The following is a 25,553-nucleotide window of genomic DNA, read 5'->3' as shown; positions in this document are numbered from 1 at the left end:
AGTTCAGGGGCTGAAAATGCCGGAGGAGACTCCAGCACAAGGCAGAGTGCAGGAGCTGAAAATGCCCGAGGAGACTCCAGCACATGGCAGAGAGTGTAGGGACTGAAAATACTGGAGGAGATTCCAGCAAAATACAGAGTGCAAGGACTAAAAATGCTAATGAAGATTGGCAAAATGCAGAGAATACAATGATTGAAAATACTGGAGAAGACTCCTGCAAAATTCAGAGAGTGCAGGGGCTGTAACTGTTGCAGGAGATTCTGGCACAATTCAGAGAACATTCCAGTGAATATAAACTGATGAGATTTTGCTCTCTGTTTGTGGTCATTTATAACTCTCTTAATAGTTTAACTTCAGGGCAGTCACTGAGAAGACGTTTAAAATAAATAGTAAAACTGCTTTCAGAACTGTGTTTTAGAAATCCCCTCCATGTCTCTTTTAGCAGCTATAATGTGTTTTATATGGTATGTCATTATAGACATAGAGCCTTCTCTATAGCTGGACCAACAGAATGGAACTCTATCCCAGGATACCTAAGTTCCATCAAAGATTCCAAATCATTCAAAAAAGAACTAAAAACATGGTTGTTTAGACAATCATTCACAGACTAATTTGATCAATATTTATATCAATATCAACCTCATCTTGAACTCTAATACTTCTTTAATAAGATTCTTCTTCTAAATTAAGCCTTATATTGTCTCATTCTAACATGTTATACTCTGTTATTGCCGAGATGTTATAACTCTATTATTATATTGTTATAATTTTATAACCTGTTCATTGTATGAATTTGTTACACTGTAAACTGGGGTGAAGGCACTCAGCTATACTTCGGTATAAAAAAGAACATAAATAAATATTTGAATGCACTATAGAAATAAGTGCAGAAGGGACCAGTTGGCTCCATGCCATCAGAGCCAGGCTGAGTCAGTCCTGATTTTTCCCCACCTGTGAAGTTAAGTTTTCGGTTTCTCTAAGTAAAGTAAAACTGAGTGTCCCAGCATGCATTGCAATGGGCGTGGCTTATCAGTTCTGGCTGAGCTGAGCCATCAGAATGTTAGCAGATGGGTCACTGTGATGTCACAAGTCCTTATGATATTATAACAGTTCTCTCCCTCAAGGCTTTACTTTCAGTGCTGGATGCTCTCTGTGCTGCTCATGGACTGTATCTGGGTTTATTAGACCCTTCTGATGTTCTTAGGGATGGCTACTCTGAGATGTATGCTGAAAGTGTGCCTGTGCCTCCTGCCCTGGATAACTGGGACCTACCAGACAGGTATGTAGCAGTTATTATAACATTTTAATTGTGTTACATATGATCTGATTCCTCCAGTCTCTAGTCAGCCATTGCAGGTATTGTCCCTAAAGTCAAAATGCCAAAGTTTGAAAAACTACTAACACCAACTCTGACAATAGGATAATTATGTTTTTTTTGGAAAAGCTCAGTTAGTTTATATGGGGTTTTGATTGAAGAGTCTACCATACCATTCTTAGGGACATTGAATCCACAAGTCCACGTATTCACTGGGAGTAAAACCAGGTCCAGGTCAGTCTCTCCCTGGTGACATGGAGTTATTTGACGACCCTAGCAGAAGCGCCATATTCAGACATTCATGGGATGGGACCAGGGCTGGCTTTAGTACCAGAGCCCTGTGCAAACACAGATAACAGCGCATTCTACAAGCAGGAAAGGGGGTTCTCCCAACTGTGGTCACCAGCGCCCCTTTCAAGCCATAGCAATACCCTCCATAGCCGAATTGTTCAGGCAGCAGTTCACCTTTCAAGCTATGCACACTCGCAGGTCACACACCCACTAAAGATGACCCTGGGTAGAGCAGTGGACCTGACTCATGCTGGGAAGAAGATGCAGGGACTTTCTGATGGGTAAGATGATAAATTCAGAATCTCAGGAGGACATTAAACTGTGAGACTCCCCTCTCTTTCAGAATGTGGATTTCGGGTTGATTATGATGTACGTCCTGATGGGAACAGCAGCCGCGGTTTCCGCCAGTCCCGGATACATGGCGGCAGGGATGCTCTCCCCGGGGAGTGGCCCTGGATCGTCACCTTGCAAGAATGGGACCAACATTTATGTGGAGGCTCCATCCTGAATGCCTGGTGGATCCTTACAGCCGCTCACTGTTTCATGGATTCACCGTGAGTATCTCCTCTTTCCCGGTCTCCTACAGTTCGAACGCCTTCAAGCAGTTCCACACTGGAGCCTCCCTCAGCATTTGCAGCCCCTGCCCCTTATGTAGATTGCTGGGTCTCCTCCAGTAGTTCAGTCCCTGAGCTCTCTACCTTTTCCCGAAGTTTAATCTGGCATTTTTAGCCCCTGCAATGTTTGCATTTTTACTGGAGTCTTTTTTTTTTTTATGCAAATTAAATTGAAGTTTCAGCACTGATAACAATTCAACAACCACCTGACAGGAATCAACAATCCACAAATAGTTGATCTTTTTAACGTCCCTTATATCTTCCCCATCCCCTCTTTCCTACTGGCATAGCATTTAGTATCACCATTTGCCATGAGTTCACAAGTAAAGCAAGTCACCTTGATTAGATGATTATTTCTCTATTTATGAAATCCCATCCACAGGGTACATAAAATGATGGAGGGGCTTTCCCCTTTGATTAATGGTCATCCCCTCCAAATTTCTTTGTTGGGTACCTCACGTTGGCCATAGCAGATGGTGGAGTGGACCTGGATGAAAACAGGAAGGAGTATCTGCGGTTAGCATCAACCAGAGGGGCTACCGGTCTGGGTCCAAGTCTGGGGTGGTGGGGGAGCTATCGTCCTGGGCTTCTGTCAGTCACTACGGTGGACAAAGGCTCATGCTCAAGTTGAATAATCTCCACTATGTGTAAGAGTGTTCAATATAATAGCAAGGAAGCCACAATCAATAAAACTGATAGAAGTAATCGAGCCAGTATCCATCCATTCTGTCAGTACAGAGGGTAAAAGAAGGAAAAACCCCAGAGTCCAGAGAGGGGTTCAAAGTAACCAGTTTAATTTACCTTAAATAGAAGACTCCAGGCCGAAATCACAAAAATTAAAAACATCAAATATATCAGTACAATGAAAACGATGGTTTCTTTGTCCATTTTTTTATCTTCTCACCACTCTCATTTCTCTTGCACTTTCATCCAAGGCAGAAATATCCTCCCATTGTAGGGTAGGATAACTAGAGTGAAGCTCCAGCCTAAGCTGGTCAAGATGGGAAAACATATTGTGTTCCCAAGCAAAAACAGCATCTTAAATGGGTCACAACAGGTCAAAAGCCCCAGCTGTAATCCAAAACCTCAGAAGTCTGCTTAGGTCTCTTGAGTCTCTTTTTAAGCCAGAATTTCTTCTCAGCCCAGCAGTTATCAGTTAGCCTGGGCAAAAAGATCTTTTGATAGAGCCTTTTGGGATACGGGGGGGGGGGACGGGACGGGGGACGGACACGACACATTCTTCCTGCTTAACTGATCAATCTTTCTCTAAACTTCTTCTCAAATGCAATGTCACAGACTCCCAGGGATGAGGCCAAGACTCTCCACAGCTCCTCGCCTTCTCCAGTCTCCTTTCACCCACTGAAAACTGAGCATGCTCATGGGGATTTTTATATCCCACTCAACCCTTCTACTGATGGGACTATGGCAATGGGAGGAATCAAAAATATCAAAAACGCTCCTATTGCCTATTGCCGACTGACATAGTCCCGTCGCACTCCCCTCTGTCTACAAAAGAGAAAAAGAATTAAGGCAGGATGACAATGCAATAATTTCTCTCTACAATCCCATTACTATATAGAACTTTAAAGATTTGCACTAAGATATTAATGTCTTCCTAACACTTGGGGCACGTTAACCCAAGGCAGATACCGTGAGCAGTATGGAAATTCTGGAAAACATTATGCAAAACATACATTCACATTACATAAACAGATAATTACAGATCTCCTTGAGGATGATCAGATACCTCCAGTCATTTCACCTTCTCTTCACCACATCGTCATCTATATTGGAGCAGTTGGAACCACCCCATAGTTTATAGAACAACATGAGATGGCAGGACCATCCCCCAAGACCAGACACCAAAGAGTCTAACTTGATTGATTGAGCATAGCAGCAATGACCACTTTAAAAACTGAACAAAGTACACATGTCAGCTTTGGAACCGGTGACCTTCAATTGATGTCCCGGAGGAAGACTGTGAAAATGGCATCCTAAGACCCATCCACTATCTGGAGTGGGTAACCAAAATAACCTTCCACTGCTGCCTATCCACACAGGGAACACCCTGTATTGTGAAAGGGAATGTCCCACCAGAGGCGTACCTATGCCAGATAATAGCATGGAAAAACACTCATAATTCCATAAACAGTAGTATCTCTAGAGGTACTACTATTGATGGTGTGATGTGGTGTTGTCCTAAAATAGTACCCTTTAGGAGAATACCAAATCACAAAATTTTAGAACATTAATGTATTCCCTTAGGGAGAATAACAATCTCCACTCCTCCACCGTCTTAACAAATTGTCTAGAATTAATGTGAAATGTTAGTACCTGGAGCATGGACCTTTGTTCTGAGGTAGAGTCGGTACTGCCGTCAAGGGGCGAACTCCTCGTCGGTCTCTACCGTCAGATGGCGAGGCCTGTTGCAGATGTAGATCGGACTTCACTCTGGAAGCACGTGGTCCCCCCAGGAGGAGCCCATAGGGACACGGCCGCTGGGACTTAGGCAACTCCCTGAAGATAGAAGATGGTCTGGATGCAGGCGCCTCCTGCAGGTCATGGGTTCCAGACGGCTGGCGCCTCCAGCAGGTTGTAAGTATCTCTTAATGAAAGTTGAAGAAAGGTCCAGAAGTCGTCCAAGACTCGGAGTCCAACAAGCGGTCCAAGGGTCGAAGTCCAAAGCACGATCCGAAGCCGATCCAGGGGTCGAAGTCCAAAGCGAGATCCGAAGCCGGTCCAGGGGTCGAAGTCCAAAAGCAGCAATCCAACGAGGAGGGCAGTGCAGAAGCGGGACGAAGAATCAGGATACCAGGAACACAGGAACCAAGCCAGACCTCAATACTATGGCAAGGTCTGAGGAGCAGACCTTGCCTTAAATACCAAATCCCTAGGAAGTGTTGCAAAAGGGAGCCACGACACTTCCTGTCGTGGCCCCTTTAAATGCTGTCTTCAGCCGCGCGCGCGGTGCTAGTGGAGAGGAGAAGGGGGCGGAGCCACGGCAGGAGTCAGAGGCCTGCAGCCGGCCGCACAGCGGCCCGGGCCGCACGGAGAACATCTTCTGAGGCTCCCTGCCCCAGCGGGAGCCTCTATGGAGCCCCGACGCCGCGGGTGAGTGTCCGGTCCCGGCCGCAGATCGCCGCGGCCGGCGGCCATGATAGTCGGCCCCTATCGCGGACTGCTGCGGCCAGCGGCCATAACAGTACCCCCTCCTCTAGGCCTCCCTCTAGAAGGCTTGGGTTTACTCGGATGTTCACTGTGGAAGTTCTGAAGGAGAGATTTATCCAAAATGTTCTTAGCAGGCTCCCAAGAATTCTCCTCTGGCCCGAATCCTTCCCATGACAGGAGATACTCCCATGTTCTGCCTCTTTTCCGGACATCCAGTACTTCGTGTACCTGGTAAATGGTCTCATCCTCGGCCCGAAGTTGCGGTACATCAGGAGGTTTCTGGGAAGGCCATGTGAGGACCACAGGTTTCAACAGGGACACATGGAAGGAATTATGGATTCGTAATGTCGTAGGAAGGCGAAGCTGATAGGTCACAGGCCCCAGTCGTCGAAGCACCGGAAAGGGACCAATGTAACGAGGAGCCAAACGCATGGAGGGCACTCGCAGACGGATGTGCCGGGTACTCAACCACACTTTCTCACTGGACTGAATTGGGGTCCAGGCTGACGCCACTTATCGGCAAAGGTTTTAGCAGAGAGAGCCGCTTTACGAAGCATCCGTTGGGTACGGATCCATAGCTGTTTTAATTGGTCCGCCATGAGCTGAGCTGCCGGAGATGGAACCATTAATGGCAATGGCAATGGGGGTCTGGGTTGTCTTCCAAAGACGATCTGAAAAGGGGAAGCCCCTGTAGAAACACAAGCGTGAGAATTGTGGGAAAATTCCGTCCAAGACAGAAGGGTCGCCCAATCATTTTGACAAGAATTGACATATAATCATAAAAACTGTTTTAATCCTCGGTTTGTGCGTTTAGCCTGTCCATTGGCTTGCGGGTGAAAAGCGGTGGTAAAGTCCAGAGCAATGTGAAATTTTTTACAGAGATTACGCCAGTAATGAGCCATAAACTGAGGTCCTCGATCAGACACAATGTGTAGCGGAAGACCGTGAAATCTGAAGATATGGCGCATAAACAGCTGGGCCAAACAAGGAGCAGACGGGAGGGAGGGTAGTGGGATAAAGTGGGCCATTTTAGAAAACCGATCCACTACTACCCAAATGACGGTGTTGCCCTCCGAAGGTGGCAATTCCACAATGAAGTCTGTGGAGATGTGTGTCCAAGGTTTTGACGGAGCTGGTAATGGTTGCAACAGACCTTGTGCTTTCCCTGTAGGAATGTTATGTTGCGCACACGTTGGACAGGAGGCCACATAAGCTTGTATGTCCTTGCACATACCTGGCCACCAATAATGCTGCTGAATCAGTGCTTGAGTCCGTGCTCATCCAGGGTGCCCAGCCAGCAGCGAGTCATGTCCCCAGGCCAACACTTTATTTCGTAATCTCTTGGGAACCACTGTCTTCCCGGGTGGTACTGTGAAGGTCGCAGCCAAGCTGATGCAGGCTGGGTCAATAATGTGTTGAATGGGTTCCTCCATATCTTCTGCCGAGAAGGATTGAGACAAGGCGTCTGCCTTAATATCCTTGTTAGCAGGCCGGTACCGGAGTTCAAAATTAAAACGTGTGAAAAACAATGCCCATCGAGCCTGACGGGGGTTCAAACGTTGGGCCTGTTGAAGGTATACCAAATTTTTATGGTCCGTGTAGACTGTGATACGGTGCTGGGCTCCCTCCAGCCACTGTCGCCACTCTTCAAAGGCAAGTTTAATGGCGAGAAGTTCTCTATCACCGATAGAGTAATTCCGCTCGGCAGACGAGAATTTCCTGGAGTAGTAAGAGCAGGGATGAGATGTTCCCGAAGTGTCGTTCTGACTTAAAATGGCCCCCACTCCTTCCGCGGAAGCATCTACTTCCACTACAAACGGATGTCTAGGATCCGGGTGCCGCAAGCATGGTTTCTTGAGGAACAAGTTCTTGAGCGCCCGAAATGCCTCTTCTGCCTCTGGAGGCCAAGCTTTTATATTAGAGCCTTTGCGTGTAAGCGCTGTGAGAGGTGCTGTTAATTTGGAGAAATTTAAGATAAAGCTGCGGTAGTAGTTGGCAAAACCAAGGAAGCGTTGCAACGCCCGTAGTCCATTGGGTTGAGGCCATTCTTGTATACATTTTAATTTGGACGCGTCCATCTGAAAGCCTTGTTTCGAGATTATATACCCCAAGAACGGTAAGGATTCTTGTTCGAAGATGCATTTTTCGAGCTTGGCATAGAGATGATTTTCTCTTAAACGTTGTAATACTAAAATCACATGATGTCGATGTACCTGTAAGTTCTGCGAGAAAATCAAGATATCATCAAGGTAAACGACAACACATACATATAGCAGATCCCTGAATATCTCATTTATGAAATGTTGGAATACCGCTGGAGCGTTGGTTAACCCAAAGGGCATGACTAAATACTCATAATGTCCATCCCTGGTGTTGAATGCCGTCTTCCACTCATCCCCATCTCGAATTCTGACAAGATTATACGCTCCTCGAAGGTCCAATTTTGAGAAAATCTGGGCTCCCTGTAAACGATCAAAGAGCTCTGCTATGAGTGGTAACGGATATCGGTCCTTTATAGTAATGGCGTTAAGGCCACAGAAGTCTATGCATGGACGCAGAGTCCCATCTTTTTTCCCCACAAAAAAGAAACCAGCCCCAGCTGGAGATTTGGAGCATCTGATGAAACCTTTCTGTAGATTGTCCTGAATATATTCCGACATGGCTCGGGTCTCCAGGGCGGATAATGGATAAACCCTTCCTCGAGGCAGGGTGGTGCCAGGAATCAAATTGATGCTGCAATCATACTCCCGATGTGGAGGCAAAATGTCTGCAGTCTTTTTGGAGAACACGTCAGAAAACTGCTGATACGGTAATGGCAGACCCTCCAATCGAGAAGTACAGATGAAACTACAAGATGAAGTGGATCCGGAGGTACAAGTCCTCTGACAATTTGGTCCCCAGCTGATCAGTTTCAAAGAGGTCCAATCGAACTGTGGATTGTGCTGCTGTAACCACGGAATGCCCAGGACTATGGGGTGAATGGCTCTCTGAATGACGTAGAAAGATATGCTCTCGGAATGGTTCGGAGAAATGTGGCATTCCATCGGAACGGTGTGATGAGTTATCCTCCCCGGCAGGGGATCTCCATGGATGGAGGAGATAATCAACGGCTTTGGACATAAGCGCTGGGAATGTGTAATTGTTTGACCACATCTTGGAGCATAAAATTTCCATCCGCTCCAGAGTCTACTAATGCTAGTGCGGAGAATCAATGTTCTTCAAAACCCAGGGAAACATGCAGAGTAAGTGGGGGAGCCGGGGAGGTGATGCTTAGGGTTACTCCCCCGATGGAACCTAGGCTTTGGAGTTTCCCGGACTTGTAGGACAACGGGCAATCAGATGACCCACTTCTCCGCAGTAAAGGCAAAGTCCAGCTTTCGGACTGTAATGGAACAACAGCGTATCTTGGAATCCATGGCAGCTTCTCTAGAAAGACTTAACGCCCGGATGGACTCTATGGTGGCTGCTCAGGCTGTTCCGCTACCCCGTACCTCCAATTGTACAGAGTAATACCCGGACTGTGATTCCTCTACCTACTCCTCCACACTACGCTGGAGACTCTTGATCATGTCAAGGATTTCTCAACCAGTGCAGTATGCACTTCCATCTGCAAGCTTCCTTGTTTCCAGATGATCTCACCAAGACCACATATATCCTGTTCTTATTGGAGGGTAAAGCTCTTGCATGGGCTTCTCCATACTGGCGACGGGCTGATCCAGTCCTACAAGATCTGTCTAAATTCCTCGAATTATTCCAAGCCGTGTTCGATGACCCAGGGAGACAAGTAGTCGCGGGCTCCAAACTTCTACAGCTTCGACAAGGAGGGAGGCCGTTGGCCGATTATACCATCGAATTCAGGACTCTGGCATCCGAGCTCCATTGGGAGGAGAACTGTCTTCGGTCCATATTTCTTGAAGGCCTGTCACCCAGAATAAAAGACGAGATGGCAGCTCGAGAGTTACCACAATCCTTGGATGCTATCATAGAGTTATATGTCTTAGTCTTTCTTCAGGAGAAAGTGGACCCCGATCCAACTGCATGGGTTCTTCAGTAGCTCCTTCAGGTTTAGGAGCGGCTTGAGATGCTGGAACCGAGCGAGGAGAAGCGGTACCTGATATTTGCCTCCTCGTACTAGAACCTTCCCGTGCTCTCTCTTGTAGCCGCCGATCGATTCGGGTCACTAACTCTATGATAGCATCCAAGGATTGTGGTAACTCTCGAGCTGCCATCTCGTCTTTTATTCTGGGTGACAGGCCTTCAAGAAATATGGACCGAAGACAGTTCTCCTCCCAATGGAGCTCGGATGCCAGAGTCCTGAATTCGATGGTATAATCGGCCAACGGCCTCCCTCCTTGTCGAAGCTGTAGAAGTTTGGAGCCCGCGACTACTTGTCTCCCTGGGTCATCGAACATGGCTTGGAATAATTCGAGGAATTTAGACAGATCTTGTAGGACTGGATCAGCCCGTCGCCAGTATGGAGAAGCCCATGCAAGAGCTTTACCCTCCAATAAGAACAGGATATATGTGGTCTTGGTGAGATCATCTGGAAACAAGGAAGCTTGCAGATGGAAGTGCATACTGCACTGGTTGAGAAATCCTTGACATGATCAAGAGTCTCCAGCGTAGTGTGGAGGAGTAGGTAGAGGAATCACAGTCCGGGTATTACTCTGTACAATTGGAGGTACGGGTAGCGGAACAGCCTGAGCAGCCACCATAGAGTCCATCCGGGCGTTAAGTCTTTCTAGAGAAGCTGCCATGGATTCCAAGATACGCTGTTGTTCCATTACCTTCTGGGCTAACCCGGGAATGGCCTGCCGGGCTGAGGCCTCTGCCAGATCCATGGCCTTAGTATTCTGTTAGTACCTGGAGCGTGGACCCTTGTTCTGAGGTAGAGTCGGTACTGCCGTCAAGGGGCGAACTCCTCGTCGGTCTCTACCATCAGATGGCGAGGCCTGTTGCAGATGTAGATCGGACTTCACCCTGGAAGCACGTGGTCCCCCCAGGAGGAGCCCGTAGGGACACGGCTGCGGGGACTTAGGTGACTCCCTGAAGATAGAAGATGGTCTGGATGCAGGCGCCTCCTGCAGGTCGTGGGTTCCAGACGGCTGGCGCCTCCAGAGGTCATAAGTATCTCTTAAAGAGAAGTTGAAGAAAGTCCAGAAGTCGTCCAAGACTTGGAGTCCAACAAGCGGTCCAAGGGTCGAAGTCCAAAGCACAATCCGAAGCCGGTCTAGGGGTCAAAGTCCAAAGCGCGGTCCAAAGCCAGTCCAGAGGTCGAAATCCAAAGCGAGATCCGAAGCCGGTCCAGGGGTCGAAGTCCAAAACGAGATCCGAAGCCGGTCCAGGGGTCGAAGTCCAAAAGCAGCAATCCAACGAGGAGGGCAGCGCAGAAGTGGGACGAAGAATCAGGATACCAGGAACACAGGAACGAAGCCAGACTTCAATACTAAGGCAAGGTCTGAGGAGCAGACCTTGCCTTAAATACCAAATCCCTAGGAAGTGCTGCAAAAGGGAGCCACGACACTTCCTGTCGTGGCCCCTTTAAATGCTGTCTTCAGCCGCACGTGCGGCCCTAGTGGAGAGGAGAAGGGGGCGGAGCCACGGCAGGAGTCGGAGGCCTGCAGCCGGCTGCACAGCGGCCTGGGCCGCGCGGAGAGCGTCTTCTGAGGCTCCCTGCCCCAGCGGGAGCCTCTATGGATCCCCGACGCCGCGGGTAAGTGTCCGGTCCCGGCCGCAGACCGCTGCGGCCGGCGGCCATGATAGTCGGCCCCGGTTGCGGAATGCCGCGGCCGGCGGCCATAACATGAAACCCATTAGCTTAAGATTTAGGGAGAACTGCATTAAGGAATATTCTATAAATATAATAAGCTTTATGCTTTTGTACACCTTGGAGTGTATAGAAGTCAGGAAAGGGGACAGATTACTTTCAATTACCTGGAAAAGGTAATTTTATAGAAAAAAACATCAAAGGCCAAACTAACCCCTAGATTCATGAAGCCGCAGAAATATGGCTCGTTAGCGTCTCGTGATTTAAAAAAAAAAATGGGCGTGGTTAGAGAAATTAAAATACCGCATCTCGGTGTATCTATCGCATCACACGTCATTTTACACATGATGTGTCATTTTACATATGGGGCTTTATTTTCTTTGTTTATATATTTTGGCTTCCTGCAGCTGCCTCTTTGAGGGTGTTTCAGGAGGTAGAGGAGGAGGGGACTTTTGTGAGTAGTTGGAGTATAGGTGTTGGTTAGAAGAGTTCATTTTTCGATTACCTGATTGCATCGTCCTGTTTCTTGTGTTTCATCTGTTTACCTTTACCTTGGTCTATTGTGTTTATCTCTGTGTTAAAGAAGAATGTTAGGTTTAGTGTGTTTGTCTAGTTTGTCTGTCTCTTTGCATGGAGGAGTAGAGGAGTGGTGAGGATTGGTGTAGAAAGGATGGAGCATGGAAGGCATGTGGAGCGAGGAGAGGTGAGACGTGAGGGGAGGATGTATAGAAGGAGGGAGGAGGAGGGGAGGAGGAGTAGGAATAGAGATAGGGAGGAGGGAAGGGGAAGGGTCTAGGGAGGTGAGTGTGGAGGAAGGAGGATGGCAGGGTAGGGCTAGATGAAGAGGACAGAGGGCGGGGAAGTTGTCAGGGCAAGTGCAGGGGAGAGGAATGGAGGGGAGCGGGCATTGGGAGAGATGCCACCTCTTTGGCAATGGAAGCAGCAACCCAATCCTCTGGCAGCCAGGTAGCATCTTGTCCATGGCAATGCACCTACAAGTTCAGAGTGGAGAATAACGAGTAGCTCATCACCGGTGTCCTGGAGAATTACAACCTTCTCTTCAGCAACCAGATGACCTCCAGGGCTACCTAGGAACAGATATGGTGTTCCATCGCCCAGGCCATATTCCAATGCAGTGGCATCAAAAGGACCAGAGAGCAGGTGGCCCACCGCTACAGGGACATAAAGGCAGAGCTGAAGAACAAGGTGGTTAGCAGGAACAAATACATGCACCAGACTGGAGGAGGAGCCCCTTGCCCAATCATCCTGATGCCGATAGACGAGCAACTCATTCAACAGAAGGCACCAGACATCTTTGAGGGCATGGACGAGGCCCTGGACATGATGTGAGCCAGGGCTGGTAAGTCACATCATCTGTAAACGTGAAGTCTGCTACAGATGTCCACAATTTTTTTTGCATAAAATACACAGATTGAATGATGCAAAGTGAATATATAATACAAAACATTATATGTACACTTCTTAGTATTCATACTTATGTCGTTGTCAGGAACGGAATCTGTATCAGGGACAGAGCTGGAACAAGGTAGGAGCAGGGCTGGAAACAGGATCAGGAACAGAAGGTGGATTGGGAGCGGCAGCTGGATCAAGAACAGAGCTGGAACAAGACAGGATCAAGAGAAGCAGGAACGGCAACTAGCTACTCCCATGGAGTCAACCCTGTTGCAAGGCAAGGTTCTTCAGTCAGATGCCGGGTTTAAAATCCTTGCCAGCGTCTGACGTCATCTCCGGGGACTGGCCGCGATTTTGCACCAATGTCCCTTTAAATGGCATCCCCTTGCGCGCGCGCGCGCGCCTATGAGGGGCGAAGCTAAGACTTGCAGCTCGGCGGTGTCTCCCTCAGTCCTTACCTCTCTTTCACTCAGCTCCCTGTGACCGGGACGCAACACACAGTGTGTTGAGAGCATGGACCCTTGTGCTGAGGTGGAGCTGTCTCTACCTGCAGACTCAGATGAGGCAGAGGCCCAACTGGAGCTTCGCATTTACCAGCCCAAGTTCCCCTCGGGTTGAGCCTTTGGGTACCGGGGCCGGCAGGTCTTAGGTCGGGTCCTCTGCTTGTGATGAGATCTGTTTCTTGTAGCAGGACTGGAACAGGAGAAGGCAAGGCGTATCTGGTGGCAGGTTGTGGTTGAAGGCAGGCAGCAGTCAGGCAGGTCCAAGAGACAGGCTGAAGTCTAGTTCAAGTATCCGTTCAAAGGGATGGGGAGGGACGGATAGGCAGAATGGGCAGGCAAGGAGCAGAACAAGCAGAAGAAGCACACTAAAGAACTAAAGAGATAACGAGAAGGCTGATGTGAAGACAAGGTCCACAGGAGCTGGAGGTGGAACCCGAAGACACTGGACACTGGCACTGAAAAACGAAGACAGGCACTGGAACTGAATAACAAAGTCAGATGCTGGAACTGGAACAGGGAGGTTAGGGCTGTTCAGCTTGGAGAAGAGACGGCTGAGGAGGGATATGATAGAGGTGTTTAAAATCATGAGAGGTCTAGAATGGGTAGATGTAAATCGGTTATTTACTCTTTTGGATAATAGAAGGACTAGGGAACACTCCATGAAGTTAGCATGTGGCACATTTAAAACTAATCGGGGAAAATTCTTTTTCACGCAATACACAATTAAGCTCTGGAATTTGTTGCCAGAGGATGTGGTTAGTGCAGTTAGTGTAGCTGGGTTTAAAAAAAGGTTTGGAGAAGTTATTGGAGAAGTTCATTAACCGCTATTAATCAAGTTGACTTAAGGAATGGCCTCTGCTACTACTGGCATCAGTAGCATGGAATCTTCTTAGTGTTTGGGTAATTGCCAGGTTCTTGTGGCCTGGTTTGGCCTCTGTTGGAAACAGGATGCTGAGTTTGATGGACCCCTGGTCTGACCCAGAATGGCAATTTCTTATGTTCTTATGAAGACACAGGAACAAGGCGCCGGCAGCTCACACTCTGAAGACATAGGTTGACCTGCTGCTGAGGCAAGGACTAAGGCAGACAAGGGCCTTTTATAGCCACTGCTATTACTAGCAACGGTAACATGGAATAGACTTAGTTTTTGGGTACTTGCCAGGTTCTTATGGCCTGGATTGGCCACTGTTGGAAACAGGATGCTGGGCTTGATGGACCCTTGGTCTGACCCAGTATGGCATGTTCTTATAGGCCAGGGCTTGTGACATCATTGTCAGGGGCCGCAGGGCTTTTCCTGCCGCAGTCCCTTTAAATCTTTGAGAAGTGTGTGCATGCTACCTAGAGAGGCCTGTGCAAAGAGTGCTGAAGCGGCATCTCGCCATGTTTGCTGCAACAGGCCTTGGCGGCGGCGATATTCTTAGGCCCAGGGCTGGAAGTAAGAGCAGCGGTCTGCGAGAGTAGCCCACAGACCGCCAATTGCAACAGTATCCCCCTTCCTAAGCCCTCCTCCTGAGGGCTTGGTTTGTGGGGGTACCAGTGATGAAAACTACTTTGGGTACCTGCCAGTTTCTTGGCTCGGGTGGTAGCTTCCACAACCAATGATTGTTTTTTCTCCCTAGTTCATGCAATTCCGGCGACAGAAGCAGAACTGCAAATGAAAGGATAGCCTCCTCTGGGCTATATTGATGGAGGGCAGTCCCCAACAGAGGAGTGGAGAGAGCTACCTCTCTTCCAGAATTTGAACTGATAGGACTAGAAAGAAGTATAAAGTTCCTCTCTTTCTCTTGCTGAAGTTGGGTATACTGTGTTGTATCTCTTCGTCTTTCTAAATGACAAAGGACTTAAGCTTTTTCTTGGCTATTCCAGTCTCTCATGCTCGGACCTCTCTTGTTCCAAGTGTTCTTGTATTTGCTTGTAGAGATCCTCAAAGGTATTTTCTTGGCGATGCTGTGGAGTCGTTTGGGTTTCTCTGGATTTTTTTACATGGGGTCAGAGGTTTCAGAAGGACGGAGGCCACAACTATTGGACGGAATAACCTTTCAGAGTCCATACAAGATTCAGCACACCCAAGTCCCCACTGGATAGGTTCTGGTGTGGGTACTTCTGAAGCATGCAGGGAGCAGAGGGATGACGCTGAGGTGGAGAGCATGTGGCGAATGGAGACTGTATACTTGGTGTAGAATCAGGTGGATAACCCGGAGACGTTCCCTATCTTAACCTGATAATATATATACTGTGCTTGAGATTGTAATTTATTTTTGAAGAGAAAAGTGGCACTCTGCTATATCTTTCAGGTTGATGCTACAAAGGAGAATGGAGTGCAGAAATGAGTCATCTTTTTTTTCCTCTTGTTCTCGCTCCTTGGTGAAGTTTGATTATATTAGGGAGTGGGACTCCAATACATTAAACATGACTCCTAAGGTTTATAGTTAAGCAAGTTTGTGTGAAATGTTTGTGGTTAGCTGGTTGGATTTGAAAGGAGAGAGAGGAGGAATAGGGGGGAGGAAGTAAGGGCAGGGAGAGTTTAAGGGGGGGGGGGGATGGGAAGAGGCAAGGCATGAAGGTAGGGAATGAGCTGAATAAATTAGGTTCACTTGGGTTGCGGTATGCTAAATTTGGGTGTGTTGGTTGGGACCTAGGCTGGGGGGTCCTGATCGGCTATATGAAAACAAAACTGAATTGTTTGATATTGTTTTATGTTATACTGCAATGCCAAATGTGGGTTATTCGATGTGTTACATGGAATGTTGGGGGAGGGGGTTAGGTTCAGTTACTAAACGATATAAGTGTCTGCAGGCTTTGCAGAGATGGGGGAACCCATATTGCTAAGATGCAAGAAATGCATTTGGACGCGGATGAACATTGCAAACTGAAATGACAATGGGTGGGGAAAGTGTTTTTTTCCCAGTCGGGTATGAAAAACGCGGGAGTGGCCCTCCTGATAGGGAAACAGGTGCCATTTCAGGATTCTAAGGTTATCGCAGATGATGGGGCGCAGTATCTTTTGGTGGAGGGCTCCCTCTTTGGCAAATCTATTGTATTTTGCACTGTATATTCTTCAGACACATATGAGCATTCTTTCTTTGTACAAATTGCCACCTTGTTATTGCCCTACACCAGTGTACTAATTGTGATGGGATGGGACTTTAACTGTGTTCACAACAAACACTTAGATCGATCATTGGTTATGGGGAGCCTGGCAGTGACACCAGGGAGAGGCATAAAGTATCTGTGCCGTAATCTAGTCTTGATAGATGTTTGGCAAGTTCTTCACCCATTGGAAAAGGAATATACACATGTGTCTAGGGCTCATAATACACATTTCATTTCATTTTCATTTATCAAATGTATTAATTGCTTAACACAAATAAGGCCTAAGCGATGTACAAAATTTAAAAACATTCAAAATAATGAATACATTATTGCTAAATACAATTGCTAAAAACCCTCTCTCCACTGGGGCGGATTTTCAGAGCCCTGCTCGCGTAAATCCGCCCAAAACCGGGCGGATTTACGCGAGCAGGGCCCTGCGCGCCGGGAAGCCTATTTTACATAGGCCTCCCGGCGCGCGCAGAGCCCCGGGACTCGCGTAAGTCCCGGGGTTCTCGGAGGGGGGCGTGTCGGGGGCGTGTCGGGGGGCGGGCCCGGTCGTTGCGGCGTTTCGGGGGCGTGTCGGCAGCGTTTTGGGGGCGGGTACGGGGGCGTGGCTACGGCCCGGGGGTGTGGCCGCGCCCTCCGTACCCGCCCCCAGGTCGCGGCCCGGCGCGCAGGAGGCCCGCTGGCGCGCGGGGATTTACGCCTCCCTCCAGGAGGCGTAAATCCCCCGACAAAGGTAAGGGGGGGGTTTAGACAGGGCCGGGCGGGTGGGTTAAGTAGGGGAAGGGAGGGGAAGGTGAGGGGAGGGCAAAGGAAAGTTCCCTCCGAGGCCGCTCTGATTTCGGAGCGGCCTTGGAGGGAATGGGGTAGGCTGCGCGGCTCGGCGCGCGCAGGCTATACAAAATTCATAGCCTTGCGCGCGCCGATCCTGGATTTTAGTGGATACGCGCGGCTCCGCGTGTATCTACTAAAATCCAGCGTACTTTTGTTTGCGCCTGGAGCGCAAACAAAAGTAGGCTATTCGCGCGCCTTTGAAAATCCGCCCCACTATGTCTCTTAAAAGCATCAATTAGCAATCCTAAAACTTTTACCATCCCTTAACTGTCTTGTCATTCTGGTACAGAAACCAACCTGATATCACTTCTCCTCAAATCAATAAGCTGACCTTCCATACAATGTCACTTCCTTCACCCTAAAAGCCACCAACTACATCTACCACTTCGACCATCTTGTAAAAAAATCTTGTACATAGCCTGCTACGTTACTTTATTTCAGTATATAAACGTTTTTCCCCATCCCTCCTTTTTCTACCCCCAATTTTGATTTTCACTCACCCAGTCTCCTAATCCTTTTTGTTTATTTTTAATTTATATCTCCATACATTACTGTTCACTGTAAAGGCCCCCATGCCTATTTGTTACCCTTGATTTCATTGTTCTGAAGTTATTTGTAAGTTATAAGTTTTTAAGTTATCTGTAAACCGATACGATGTGCAAACGGTTGTCGGTATATAAAATCTTTAAATAAAATAAAAGAAACCTCCAATTGCTGCATAATAATATCGCAAGCTACTATGTTGTAAATGTCAAAGCTACAGTTCTTAATAAAATGCCTGTTTTAACAAAAAGCTTTTTAAAAGAAGTCTAAATTTTTTAACATAATCAGCCATCCAGAGTTCAATAGGCAAGGAATTCCAAAAGATGGGTGCTGCAACTGAGAACATGAAGTCTCTTCTTGTAGTGAGATGGGCCTGTTGAATCGAAGGTACATCAAGTAAGCCCCAATTAGATGATCTCAATTTTTGGGATGATTCATAGATTTTTAGTAAGTCATTGGACCATGGGCAAGAATCTGAGGTTAACAATTTGAATAATGTCATACCAATTTTATAGAAAATTCATTGTTGAATAGGTAGCCAGTTTAATTTGTTTAATAGTGATATGTTGTATCATCTAGTTCCTGTAATCAATCGTGCTGCAGAGTTCACAGCTGCCAGGGGTTGGTCAACCACGACGGGAGCGAGACAGGCTCTGGACTGAGACTTAAATGAGGATGGGAGCCAAGACATCCCTTGGAATGAAGAACAAGGAGATCTGCTGGCTGGACAAGCTCCACGAGACAGGAACTAGGAACATGACTAGAAACTTGGAACTTGACTTGAACTTGAAACTCTAAAATAAGGATGGACTCCAAGGACTTGACCCAGCGAAGACAGACCTGGAGACAGGCCTTGTGCCAAGAGGTGCCCTACATAATCCACTGTGGGCTGGTCATGGACCACAATGCTGGCACGCCTGGAGGAAGGACAAGAGAAGAGCTGAAGGACAGAACTTGGGAACGAGGACTGGAACATCCGCAACTTGACAGAAGACTTGGATGAGGCAAGGACTCAGAAGATTTGGATGAAGAACTGATGAGAGACCAGGAACATGGAACAGGCAACCTGCAAGAGCTCCGATGAGGAACAAGGAGACCAGGAACATCCAACGAGGAACATGAAGATCATCAAGACAGGAGCATGACCACGGAAGACCTTTAAGGAAGAAGAGCCATGGACTACCATGAAGGTCCTTGCGAAGGCCCCGAAGAACTGGCAGGGAAGCCCTTTCATAGGGCTGAAGTCAGACAAGGTAATGACATCATCAAAGAGGGCCGCAGCGCTTTTCCCACAGCGGGCCCTTTAAATCAACATGAAAGATGTGCGTGCCTAACCAGGAGCCACCATCGGGTGGCCTCCCAGCTGTATAACGAAGGCAGAACTGTTGGCGGCATCCCAGCCGCAAGAGAAGGCAGTGTTTGTGTCATGGCTGTCTTGAAAATTCAGACAATGCTGCTTGACATGCTTTGCTTTTGAACTTGGCCATAACAGCAGTCCTGTTCTTTTTACCTTATGTCTGCATATCAGTACCCCAGACGGTAAAAGTCGGGACCTGTGGTGATTGACCTCTAAATTTAATTCCCCTTTCTCTCCCATACCATCAAAATGGAGAGTGATGTCAAAGCGGAGAGCAGTTGCATCAAAAGCATCAAGGCTTATTGGTTAAGGGTAGTAATCCTCATGCAAATTGTTAAGGGTAGTAACTGCCACAGAGCAGGTTATCCCCATGCACCCTTTACTTCATTTCCATCCTTCAGCTTTTAGGAATCCACCAGGGTTTATCCCATGCCTCTTTGTTATCCTCATGTTTGAAACTTTAATAAATATGATTTAAAATCACCAGCAATTAATAGAAAGTGTTCTCAAACTTTTTTCAGATATCCATCCCAATAACTCTTTCAATCCCTCATTTTCACAAATCAGGAGATGATATATTTCAAGAAGAGTAGACTTTCCAACTTGCCTTTGTGACAGAGCCCCTAAATTGGGTTCATATCCTGGAGTATGGTATGGGAAGATATTTTGGATTGTGAGTCCCAAGGTTTCTTTTTAGGTAATTTGGAGAACATTACAGGGATGGTAACTTTAAAATGAGCCCGTAGGCACCCATACACACGTGTACGTGCACGCGAGCACACTTATGCTGGAATTTTAAATCGTCCCCACAATTGCACGTGTATTTTTTTTTTTTTTTTTAAATTACTCCAGGTGCGCGTATATGTGCTCCTAATTTTAAGCGGCTACATGAGCAAACATAAATCACTTATCTTCCTTAAGAATTTTTTGGCTTTAACGTGCGCAGGTAAGCAGATTTTAAAACATGTGCGAGTGAAGGAAACAGGCAATTTGAGCAAAGAGTGTACCAGTTTTCACGGCCTACCTCTGTATCATCCAGACCCCTCTGGTTTTTCAGCCTGCACGCTACCCTGTTTTTACCCATCCGGTGGCTTTTTGCCTAAAATGAGTCTTCTTCAGACTTGTACCTCATGAAGAGCAGAAGTAAATATGCATGGCTAACAGCCCTCCGATCATTGAGCCTCTGGATTTAAAATACAGATTTATGTGTGTAAATATTGGTCCCAGCCCAGAATGCCCCTGACATGCCCTAATGCCGCCCCTTTTTCCCATGTGTTTGGTTGCTTGTGCATGCGCAAGTACACACGTAATTGGGCCATTTTAAAATACGAGTCTTCTGCACTTGGCACAGAAACTTGTGCATGTAGGCCTTTTAATGTGATCCATCTCTTTATATTCACCCCTATGTGTGCAGTACCAGCGAGTCACCACTAGATGGCATAGTAAAGGTTATAGAACCTGTTGTATGTTATTCAAGGGGGAAGTTTCTAGAAGGAGTTATCGCTGGGTTTTAATGATTGAGACCCCTAGGGGGAATATTATGTCTGGTTCAAGGTTTGGTGGGAGGAGACTGGAAACAGCTGCCAGGAAGGCTGGTGGGCCCGAGGACCTCTCAGTGGAAAGGCTGAAGATGTGCTTCCTCGCTCAAAGAAACAATCAGGGACTTGACCTGGGTTTCAAAGGAGGAGTTTAAGAGTGATTTGGCGCTGCTGGAAGTGAAACTGCTGGGGTGAGCTGGTGCCTGCTTGCTGCAATTCGTCTGATTTGAAATACCCGCGATACTTTTCTTCTCGGCGGCAAAGCTACACAGCTGATTCTCCGTTCCCTCACTGACTTCCGGGCTCTGATGTCGGAGGGAGGAGCCCCCAGACGCCCATAAGACCGGCGTCTTTACGGCGCACTCGCCGTCGGCGCGGCTTTGCCGGCTTAGCCGGACTTCGACGGACAGCGACGGAACTCCCGGAGGAAATCAATTAAAGTTTTGGAACAGCAGCCTACGGAAACTGGTTGAATCAACACTGTGTCTCAAAGGAGCAGAAATATTGAGGTACTTTTTTTTTTTTCTATATTTTATGTGGATAATTTCCTTTGGTAATGCCACATACCAAAAGGAAAGGAAAAGTTGTTACTTCTACCCCTGTAATTAGTTCATATCAACCACGTATCCAGGATTTTTTTGGTAGATCCATTGTATTGCTACCAGAAGGCGGGGTCGCTGGAGTTGATGCCCAGGAGCAGGGGCTAAGCATCTTGACTAATGAAACATCCTTAAGCCCTGGTGCCCCATTAACACCGGATCCTCCGACGGGAAAAGAAGGAGGAGAATTTCTATTTGAGGATCCCCATAACCTGAACTTGAACATTTTTCCATCTAATGAACAAGGAGTGTCAGGAAATTTGTGTCACCCACCCATAGCCTCTGGGTTTCAGGGTTTGGAAAATCAGAGAGAGGAACTGAGTACCGAGACGATCCCTAAGGAGAAGGGGATGGAGGAGGGTCGGGGGGGGGAAATGGCTGGAATTCCTGTAATTGCCCCAAAAACATTTTCACTGGAAGAGATTGGTGGCATGATCCTCTCTATGCAGAAATCAATTAGTGATTTAGCTAAAATGGTACAAGAAGGACTGAGTAATAATAAAATTTTACAAACAAAAATAGAGAAGATAGAAAGTTCAGTGAATACTTTAAGTACAAAATCTGAAGAGATAGAAAAAAATTCAGTTAAATTTAATTAAATCAGAAAAAATGCATACAGAAAAATTGGAACAATTAGAAAACCAAATTAGGAGAACCAATTTGAGAATCCTGAACTTCCCTAAAACGCACCTACTGTCTCCTCGAGAACTGATCAGAAGTTATTTAATAAATATCCTGAAATATACTGATATAACTTTGCCAGTGATATCCAGGATATATTACGTTACTCAAGTTAAAGGTAAATTTGGTTCAGGAGAACAGAATCAAGAAGAGGTGAAGGATGATATAAATTTGTCAGAACTCTTAGAGAGGTCCTCAGATACTGAAATAAAATCACGTGCTACACTAATTGTCCAACTCGCAGACATTTCACAAAGAGATGTTATTCTTAGATTATATTTCAAATACCAAAGTTTAAATTTTCACGGTTATCCAATCAGGATTTTTCCTGATGTGTCCTTAAACACTCAAGTTAGAAGAAAAGAATTTCTAGCATTAAGGGAAAAGGTCATGCAACAAGGAGCTAAGTTTATTTTACGTTGTCCTTGCAGATGTGTTGTTCTATATCAGAACAATAGATATATTTTTAATCAGGTTGACCAGCTACGCGCCTTCCTTGACTCCTAGCCCCATAATACCTCCTTAGTATAATATGGGGGATACAAATAGATATGGATCAGACACATTCTTTATGTAATTTCATTGAATAATTCTGCTCTAATTTCTGTTAACCAGTTTCTGCAATTACTTGTGAATTGTGTTTCTAGACTTCACAGAAATGTATAAGGATGTTTAATATTGTAAGAAAGTTTCTTATATGTAGTAATTATGATACAAAGCTGTGTATATCTTTTGAAAAATGAAAAGTTTAATAAAAAAAAAACCAAAAAGAGTGATTTGGCCCCCATGGTCGAAGACCAGGAGGAGAAGAGGGAGCTGAACAAGGAGTGAACCTAGGATGCCAGGAAAGTCCTTGGATGCAGTGTATTGCACCTAAGGAGAGGTAGTACCTGCCTGATGTAATTGAAGCTGAGATTGAGTAGTGAGAGGAGGTTGATGTATCTTAATTGATGGTGAGTTATCCTATTGTTAATCTAGAATTGAGTACAGAGGAAGGAATGTGACCAACACATTTCTAAAGGAAGAGGAGTAAGGAATATTGTAGTGCACTGTTGAATTGTAAATGTTATATCTATATAGTTGTATCTTGGTTGTGAAAGCCTGTGAACTCTGCTTAACTCAAAAACCATTATCATCTTCTACTGTTTTGTAAATATTTGCTATGCCTGTTAACCCCAAAAACATTTTTGAAATTATTTTAGAAAATAACTTGGTGTGGACCTTATTTAGAATGTAGTTGGATTAACAGCACAAACCATTTGGATAGTGAGGAAGAGGCAGGGATGGTGCAAGGGTATTAAGCGCCCTAGGTGATCCTTCTGCCTTGTGCCGCCCCCTCCCCCCCCCCCACCCCCGATCTCGCCCTGACTCCTACCTCATTCACGCCACCGACTGTGTGTTTCTCAGGGCCGCAAGTAGGTTGGGCGCTGCTCGCAGCCTGACTAATCTCTATTGCTCTTTGCCGCAAGCGGGATAGGCTCCCCTCTTAACTCTCACACACACACAAATTTACAGGGTCTCAGCCTTCCTCTTGCCTCTGGGCCTCCTCTTTGTGGGTTGCTGTGGGATGGGCACTATGGCAGCCCTGCTACCAGGACTCTTCTTGGGCTTCTGTGAAATGGCCCTGCCACAGACACTGTACCTGTTGTGCACACAGGCTGACACTCCTCCTCCTTCCTGCTCACGTAGCTCTGGCAACCTTTTTCTTCCATGCCTGCATAGGCAGGAAGGAGGAGGAGGAGCCTTAGAGTTTTGGGAGGGTCGCTTCTTTGTTTCGGGCATTGGTGGGATGAGCTCCACTATGACCCTGTCAATTTTCCTTAATGTGGGGAAAAGCTGTGCATGGCCATGAGAAACGATGTGAGCGCAAGCGCATGAATGCCTCTGAGAGGGAACATTGACTGACATCTTTATTGGTCTTGCTATGTCTTTTGTGCTCAGTGCCACTTTTAAGTACCGGAGAGTGAAAGCAGGGGCAACAATGCTCAACAAAGCAAAGGAACAGACAAAGCTGCGGAAGGTCATTATTCATGAGGCATTCAATAAAAGAGACATGAACAATGACATTGCCCTGCTGCTGCTGGCCAACCCCATAGAGTTCAATGTGCTGAAGACTCCTATCTGCCTTCCACCTGCTGGTAACTTCAGCAACAAAGACTGGACGACATGCTTTGTGATCGGGTGGGGTTCATTGTCGACTGGTGAGTGCACCATGTTTCAGTTCTAATGTATCAATGAGTATTTGACTCGGCTCAGGGGAAGGAAAAGATGAAGCCTTATAATCCATATGAGGCTTCTCTCTGTAGTAGGATCTGTATTGTTTTAGCTAATATTTAACTGATAAAAACATATATCTATATCTTAACCATTACATATTTTATATTGTAACCTACTCTGGGCTCCTTTAATATAGAAGGGCAGGATATCAACTTAAAACAATAAAACATCAATAATAAACAGGGAGTTAGCAGACACCCTAAAACCCACAAAATGAAAAATAATGCAAAGATAAAGTGTTTGCATACTGGGACTCTTTTAATTGGACTAGTGCATGTCTACTAAAAATCCCCCCACTTATGCGGTAGAAGTGGCATTTGCATGCACAAGTGTGCTTCCACAATTGTTATAAAATAGCCAAGTCCCTAGGTGCAGGCTGACAAACACGTGCACATGTGCGCCTGTTTAAAAGTTACCATCGTAGTATTCAAGGCTACAGAATTCTTTATAGAGTACATACAAGATAAATACAAAACACACTTTATAACAGGGGTCAGGAACCTTTTTGGCTGAGAGAGCCATAAACGCCACATATTTTAAAATGTAATTCCATGAGAGCCATACAATATGTTTAAAACTAAATACAAGTAAATGTGTGCATTTTATGTAAGATCACACTTTTAAAGTACAATAAGTCTCTGAAAATATTACACCAGGCCTTAAGACACCAATACATCTCCTATTAGGAAAACGGACCAAGTCAGGCTGCTATAGAGTCCTACACAGAAACTACACACCAGCAGAGATCCTCACCTGAATCACATGTGCTGACCCTCACCTAACATAGAATAAAGTGACCAAAACGCATAACTAGAAGCATGCAGAAAAAACTGAATTGGAAACTGCAACAAGCCAGAGTCTCTGTATGCAGTGTAACAAAGGAAAAAAGAAACATCACCCATCCTTATAAAACAAATCAAGAAATATAAAATCATCAGCAGTAAAACTGTACTAACAAAAAGAACATATTTTGAAACAGCTGATGAGTGGAATATCCAATAATTAAAAACTCATATAAAACATTTCCAGATACCAACAAAATATTTCAAAATAGCAGACACAAAGACCCAGTAATGAAAAATAATAAGGATACAAAAATTTTTTTGCTCTGCATACCTGGGAACGTTTGATATCCAGGTGTCCTGAGATTGTTCTGAATTAGCAGGAGGTGGGGAGGTTTGCTTGGAACTTTCTCCTCTCTCAGTCACATACCAGCGCTCTCTCTCACACTGGCTCTCAATGACACACCTATACACACATGCTCTCAGTCACTCACATATACACATGTTTTTTCTCTCTCACTTATATAGGCTCTTAATTACACATTTACACATATGCTGTCTATCTTTTCACGCTTACACACACACAGGCTTTCAATCACATAAATACATGCTGTCTTTTTCTCTCATACACAGGCTCTCAATCACATACTCACATGCTCCCTCACCTAAATCAGCTCTCAATCACACACAGACACACATGGTCTCTCTCTCTCATTTAAACACAGGCTCTCAATCACATACTCACATGCTCCATCACCTAAACCAGCTCTCAATC

At 46.2% G+C, this 25,553-nt stretch overlaps 1 protein-coding gene across 1 annotated transcript in view; it reads left to right on the top strand.

The window, feature by feature from the left end:
• The first annotated feature begins 1,124 nt into the window (after positions 1–1,124).
• LOC115078303 (serine protease 55-like) overlaps positions 1,125–25,553 on the top strand; it is a 48,314-nt gene continuing 23,885 nt past the window's right edge. Inside the window, exons 1-3 of the mRNA XM_029581165.1 lie at positions 1,125–1,279; positions 1,950–2,160; positions 23,661–23,920. Of these exons, the coding sequence (XP_029437025.1) occupies positions 1,195–1,279; positions 1,950–2,160; positions 23,661–23,920 (556 nt within the window). The 5' untranslated portion in view covers positions 1,125–1,194. The remainder of the gene's footprint in view (positions 1,280–1,949; positions 2,161–23,660; positions 23,921–25,553) is intronic.

The sequence above is a fragment of the Rhinatrema bivittatum genome, chromosome 16 (genome assembly GCF_901001135.1).
Source record: "Rhinatrema bivittatum chromosome 16, aRhiBiv1.1, whole genome shotgun sequence".
In the NCBI taxonomy this organism is placed as follows: Eukaryota; Metazoa; Chordata; class Amphibia; order Gymnophiona; family Rhinatrematidae; genus Rhinatrema; species Rhinatrema bivittatum.
The sequence above is the reverse complement of the archived record's forward strand: the minus strand, read 5'-3'. Positions and strand labels throughout refer to the sequence as shown.